The sequence below is a fragment of the Lepisma saccharinum genome, chromosome 4 (assembly GCF_977018435.1).
Source record: "Lepisma saccharinum chromosome 4, izLepSacc3.1, whole genome shotgun sequence".
Taxonomy (NCBI): domain Eukaryota; kingdom Metazoa; phylum Arthropoda; class Insecta; order Zygentoma; family Lepismatidae; genus Lepisma; species Lepisma saccharinum.
This window is the reverse complement of record NC_139232.1, coordinates 60704751-60711779: the sequence shown is the minus strand read 5'-3', so window position 1 is coordinate 60711779 and position 7029 is coordinate 60704751. Positions and strand designations below refer to the sequence as shown.

Here is a 7029-nt window from a genome sequence, read left to right as displayed (position 1 = left end):
AAAATAATCAAGGCCCACTTTAAAATATTTCGTCCGCTGCTGAGCCCACCCAACGAAATTCTCTGTAGAAACTTAACACCAGGACATGGGAAGATTTCATCTTATATTTCTCACGTAGCTATTACACCGTCAAAAAAGTCTTGTCCTAAAAGCAACTCGAGGTTGTTGCAAAGCTTGAAACTAAGGCAATCTTCTTTTTCGATACGTAAATAATAAGTTTAAACTTATTCTACAAGGCTGATTTTCACGTGCCGAACAATTTAATTTTTATACACTAATTACCTACTCTTTGTAAATATACGCTTAGTTCCTCGTTTTATTTAAATGATTCATATTGATATCCAATTTAATTACTTTCTACAAAGTGAGAAAATTTTCTGCAAAGTTATTTTCATCAAACATTACAAGTGATATTTCATGACTTTAAGGTAGCTAGGTAATCGAAATTTTCACCTGATAATGATTTTTTTTTAAAAAAAGGTAAATAAAAGGTAAAGTGCTCCCCTGTGCTTAGCACCAAGCCATGAAGGCGTATAGGGGGTGTGGGGGTAACACCCCACACTTTCTTGATCCGGTCGTGAGTGGGGGTGATGTGATGAGCATCACGCCTCTGACCGCTTTTATCCCCCAGGGTTTCCCCCAGGTACCCATGTCATTCGACGCTGGGTGGGCGCCGGGACCGCTTCCATCGTTAGAAAAGTTCCCGTATTTGAACCCGGGACCTTTAGTTTGGTAGTAAGACGCGTTACCGACTGAGCCACCGCCGCCACATAATGATTTTTTAAGAATTTCGAAAATATGTAATTGAAATGCATTCTGCGTGTTAAACTTGCTATCATTCCTTTAGTAGCATTGAGGTCAAGTAGAAAGTGCAGTACTAAATGGGATCTAGTAAAAAAGAACCAGTGCATCAAATTAGAAACGTTTTAAATGTATTTTCCTTGATTAAAGAAAATTGTATTCCTGGCTATATTAATTCAAGGGCTCGGGTGTAAAACATGGTAAGTGACATTTTGGTCATTTTTGAGTTACGAAGTAAAATGTGCCATCCTTCAATTTTCGAGTGAAATTGCCATGTCATACAATTTGCATTGGACTCAGTGAAGCCTTTTGAAATTGGTAAACACAACACGAAAACAATATATCTACTGAATAGCTTGTAATAACCTTTTTTATCAATGAACTCAGAAATGACCACTTACCATGTTTTACACCCGAGCCCTTCAATTTACAAGTAATTTGTCTATCATATACAGTGATATACCATCCAAAAAATTCAAAATCATAATCCTCCTAATAAATTTTGGATAACGGGTCCGATATTAATACAAATTTGAAATTTTTCGTAATTTTTATAACAAATAAACGTAATCTTTGGAAGTTTTTTTTAGATGTTTCTGCCTTTTGCTAATATACGTGAAAAACGACTACCCTCAAATACTCATTCCCATACCCAGAGTCGGGAAATCTGCCAAAAGGAACGATTTACAGCAATGATTTAAATTTACCTTGTGGATTTTGTGGATAAGACGGTGGGTTTTCCCTTAGATAAGTACGTTTACCTTTCCATCATATATGAAAGCGACTCTGCGCAAGAAACTATCCAGTTTTGTAGAAGTACATATTGTTGGGAAGATGATGGTTTACATTCTCTCTGCACTAGGATCCAAGAAGGAGGAAGAAGTGCCATTGTTACCCTGGAATAAGAGGTTGGTAGTTATCAATTTGTAGAGACACTGGAGTTCATAATATTTCGATAATAATTCGTAGCTAGAAGGAGTCATCTTTTTTATACCCATATGTGTGGATAAAAGCTTTTCTTGTTTCTCGATCGATTGATTGATTTGATTTACTTTACTTCGCTTTTCTGCCACTTTTGGCTAATCGAGAGGATGAGGATGAGTGATGATATGAAGAAATTGATGAAGGGACACTCACACAAAGAACACCCATGCCCAGCCCGAGATTCGAACCTGGGACCTCTAGCGTCATAGCGCACCGTGCATTCTTGTTTCTTGAGTCGCCCGTGAAGGATCAGCTAGTCTCTACCCTCTCTGAGACCAACATTGGTGCACTGCATATGATACCCAGAATAAGTAATAGCCTACCTTTCGGAGCCATCTGTATTATTTCAGTACTAAAAACAAACTCACACATGTGAGCCAGGTGATCTGACATAGTTAGGGGGGGGGGAATCACAGCAATGTATAAGTTGAATGATTACTTTGAACAAAATATAAGCTTTATAAAAAAATGTACTTCATTATTTTGTACTTTCCAAAATATGTATTATCCTGTATTCTTCCGATTTTTCTCAATATTTTATTTCTTTCACTCATACATGTGAAGGGCTTGTAGCTTTTTGCACATCTAATGCACATTAACTACAAGTTTCCCGAAAGGGTTTATGGTAGTGGCAGGTTTCTGTGCAAATCAGGGACTGCGAACCGAATTTGAACTCGAACTGAAACATGCTTCAGTTCGACTTATAGTTCGCATTCGAACCTGAACTGAAATGTTTCGCTACATTCTGGTGCACCATTACCCTCCGTGTACTTTCAGTTTCAGTTCAGTTCCGGAATGAAACCGCATTGTGAACACTTTTGGTTCGCACCCGAACCTGAACTGAAATGTTTCGCTACATTCCGGTGCACCATAACCCTCCGTGTACTTTCAGTTTCAGTTCAGTTCCGGAATGAAACCTCATTGTGAACACTTTTGGTTCGCACCCGAACCTGAACTGAAATGTTTCGCTACATTCTGGTGCACCATACCCTCCGTGTACTTTCAGTTTCAGTTCAGTTCCGGAATGAAACTTCATTGTGAACACTTTTGGTTCGCACCCGAACCTGAACTGAAATGTTTCGCTACATTCTGGTGCACCATAACCCTCCGTGTACTTTCAGTTTAAGTTTTGTTCCGGAATGAAACTTCATCGTGAACACTTTTGGTTCGCACCCGAACCTGAACTGAAATGTTCCGCTGCATTCTGGTGCACCATAACCCTCCTTGTACTTTCAGTTTAAGTTTTGTTTCGGAATAAAACTTCGTAGTGAACAATTTGGTATTTTGGGGGCTGCCAGATCCGAATATTTGTAAATAGATAAGATCCCTCAATTTTTTTGCCTGAGAGTCCCCCTTGACATAATTGAATATTTCTGTGTACCCCCTGAATTCTCAATATTTTATATACCTAAAAATTGTATGAAATAAGTGTGAAAAATGACACCAAACACAAACTCATTGCTTCCAATACGCTCATACAACCTTAGTGACAATGAAGTTTGACCAGTCACAAATATAGAAGTGCGTTGTGAAAGAAGGAGAACACATGCATATGCTAAACATATTTTATTCAGCAGGCTACATGGAACAAAGGAAAACATAAATTTCCGCTGCAACGCAGCAACGTATGGTGTCCACACAAAATAAAACATCTTCGTCCATCTACACGTGACATTGAAGTTCGACCACTGTTAGAGGGGATCCTGTTTACCATGGTGTGACGCCGCCCCGTCGGCGAATAACTGTGGCAATGCGTCGGGGCATGCTGCGGACGAGTCGTTCAAGGTATTTCACATCGATGCGGTGCCATTCCTCCTGCAGGCAGGCGATAAGAGCAGCCACTGTCGTGGGTCCCCGCTGTTGCACACGTCGCTTAAGAACAAGCCATTCATTCTCAATGGGCGAGAGGTCGGGACTCGATGGTGGCCATGGCAGAGTTCGCACGTGATGGCGAGTCAACCATTCTCTTGTCAGCCGCGCTGTATGAGGCCTGGCATTGTCGTGTTGAAAGATGAGACGCCACCTGTGGAACAGGTGCCTTCGCACTGTGGGAAGATGCCGCTCCAGTATGCGTGTATAGGCGTGTGCATTCATAATGCCCTCACAGACGTGTAGTGGGCCAACCCCAGATGCCGTCATGCATCCCCATATCATCACTGACGCAGCTTTCTGTACCCGACGTGCATAACATTTTGCTTCATTCTGTTCCTCCTTCCGACAAATGACTGTTTTCCGTATTTTCCCGTACACAACATTGAAAATGGATTCGTCCTTCCACAAAACCCTGTTCCACTGCCGAAATGTCCATCCCCGGTACATTCGTGCCCAGCGTAGTCGATTGCCTTTGTTCAACATGGAAAGGAAGGGTTTACGTTTCGCTTTGTACACACGGTAACCGCATCGCTGTAGGTAACGGCGAATGGTTCTGGTTGACACTTCAATGTGAAAGCGTTCTCGAGTCCACAGTCGTAATTCGGCCACAGAAACATGATTGTTGGTCTGGATATAGCGCCTAAATATCCGTAGGTCACGCACGCTCAGCAGGCGTTTTCGACCGGGGGCCTTACCTGGCTCTGTAGTACCCGTACTTTGGTGGTGTTTGATGATACAGTGGACGGTTGACTTGGGTAAGTTCAGTTGGCGCCCTATTTCCCGTTCACTGAGTCCATCCCGTTGCAACTCCACCACTCTTCTCCTCACGGTGTTGTCAATAGGTTTGCCCCTGGCTATGGTGATGATGCACTGCTGTTCCTCGGTGCACAGCACGCGCTTATATACGGCGGACTCCCTTATCGTGTCCGTGACGTCATGCTCCCGTCGAATGCGCCACTATCTGGAATTTGCCGTATGGGTCTGGTGAATGGTCGAAGTTCAATGTCACGTGTATTGTTCCCCGTTTTCGTTCTTTACGTGACCTTGGGTGCAACATGCTGGGATCACGATTCTTGCCTGCTCACACGCCTCCTCTTACACACATGCGTCACTTCTGCGGGTCACCCATTCCACCGCCTATGCTTCTGTGCATTTAATCACGTATTCCTTTCTGGTCGAACTTCATTGTCACCAAGGTTGTAATAATATGGATACGTAGTTATTAGTTCTGAGTGGCAATATGTTTGTAATTCGTATATCTTGGTCGTGTTTGGTGTCATTTTCATATTTTATAGCCCAGATTTCAATTATAACAAAATAAATGTAATATTGTTACAACATAAAAAAATAACATTGTTGATTCAAATAGTCAGTAGGTGACTCACTAGTCACTACGTCCGTCCGGTCCAGTTTCTATTGCGTCACCACCTGTAGGAAGGAACAGGAAGTATGTATTTTCCAACAGTGCCTTACATCGCATTGTATTCCCGTTCCCAACCAATCACGTGGCCTCCTACCCGACTGCCATGCCATCAAACTGTTTAAATCCAGGTACTATAAATAACCCTGTTCATACAAGATATTAATCAAATCCACATTGGAATCGTGTTTTTCACCACAGCTGCAGCGCAATTCAAGAAATAATTCTCATATCGGCATTGTCCTAGAGTGGTGGTCATTGGTTCTGCGGTCACGAAAGAAGTTTGATCGACACACTGTCGTCTTAAACCACAATACATTTTCTTTCAATGGGTAACTGGGGAAGGCAAGTGCAAGGCGCATTTTTCCCACTTTTCATTGTGGTTACTCTTGGGAGGGCGCATTTTTCCCACTTTTATTGCGAGAGCGCACTTTTCCCGGGCGCATTTTTCCCGACACCGGTGGTTTTGGCTGCACCAGCCACCCAGGTAAGCGTGGAGCGGTTGTTCTCAAGTGTGAAGTTTGTAATGTCAGATTTGAGGTGCAACCTTTCCTCTCCAACACTTGATGATCTCATGGTCTTGCAGACGAATGCTTTATTCCAAAAGCGTTCTGATCAGCACTTGCCAGCCTTAAACCAAGATGAAAATTCTTTCAGTTCCTCTATTAGCTCCAGTAGTGTTTACGAGTTCGTCGAGGAGGAAGGTGAATAGTCGTTGTCTTTCATGCTCACATGTTTGCTGTCGTTTTTCATAATTCTCGTTTGGAAAGACATTTAAAAGATTATCATTGTAAGATTTATGTATGACCTAATTTCCTTTTTTATTCAAAATTTAAATAATAGCTGTTAAAGTGCAAATGTTACATACGAGGAGGAGAAACTCGTACTACAAAATTATGACATGTATCATTTACAATCAACCAAAGTTTGTGAAGCATATTTTTAAGTGCTCTTTCCTTAATCCATGGTTATTTGTAGGTGTGAAAATATCCATCGAGGATAGATGCTTATTGCATTTTTCATAAATTAACAGTTCATACACTATTTTATTTTAATTTTCTATTTTCAGGAATTCAGAAAACCAAACAAAATGATGTAATTACATACGAAAGAGTAAATGCCATTTTCCATGAATTGGAAAATTTTCTGCCATAGGAAAATCTAATGTGTATTAATCTTATTGATGTAGTTTTGCGCGAAAATGGACTTTTTCCAGACCCAAATGTTAAGGATCTGGGCGCGTTTTGCTATGTTTGAGATCGAGAAAAATACTGAGTAACTTTTACATTATTTTCATTTAAGAACTGTATCTCACATTGTACTGACAATTGTACTTTTTTGTAATTATCTGTGAAATGAAAACGAAAAGTGTATATGAATCCGCCGCGTCACTTTTACCTCAGTTGATTCAGTTCAAAATGGCATCAAACAATGGGATGAAAATTAACTGTGAAAGAAGTTACGTATCTTCATTACAGTAACCAAATTGTAGTTAATCAAACATACATTTCTGAAAGTAGCGTATGACATCACAGTACAGAAAGTAGTTAAACAAATACTTTTATGAAAGTAGCGTATGTCATCACAGTACAGCAACCAAATTGTAGAATAAAACAGATACAATTCTATGTGAGCTGTGGCTAGCTTCATAAGTGTGTCCATTTTTGCGCAAAACTACATCAATAAGATTAATACACATTAGATTTTCCTATGGCAGAAAATTTTCCAATTCATGGAAAATGGCATTTACTCTTTCGTATGTAATTACATCATTTTGTTTGGTTTTCTGAATTCCTGAAAATAGAAAATTAAAATAAAATAGTGTATGAACTGTTAATTTATGAAAAATGCAATAAGCATCTATCCTCGATGGATATTTTCACACCTACAAATAACCATGGATTAAGGAAAGAGCACTTAAAAATATGCTTCACAAACTTTGGTTGATTGTA

General features: G+C 40.3%; 1 protein-coding gene across 1 annotated transcript in view; it reads left to right on the top strand.

Annotated features, from left to right (window-relative positions):
* Positions 1-1634: 1634 nt before the first annotated feature.
* The window catches only part of LOC145987173 (neprilysin-like), a 58041-nt gene continuing 52646 nt past the window's right edge, over positions 1635-7029 (top strand). The window contains exon 1 of the mRNA XM_083121684.1: positions 1635-1709. Within this exon, the coding sequence (XP_082977810.1) occupies positions 1636-1709 (74 nt within the window). The 5' untranslated portion in view covers position 1635. The remainder of the gene's footprint in view (positions 1710-7029) is intronic.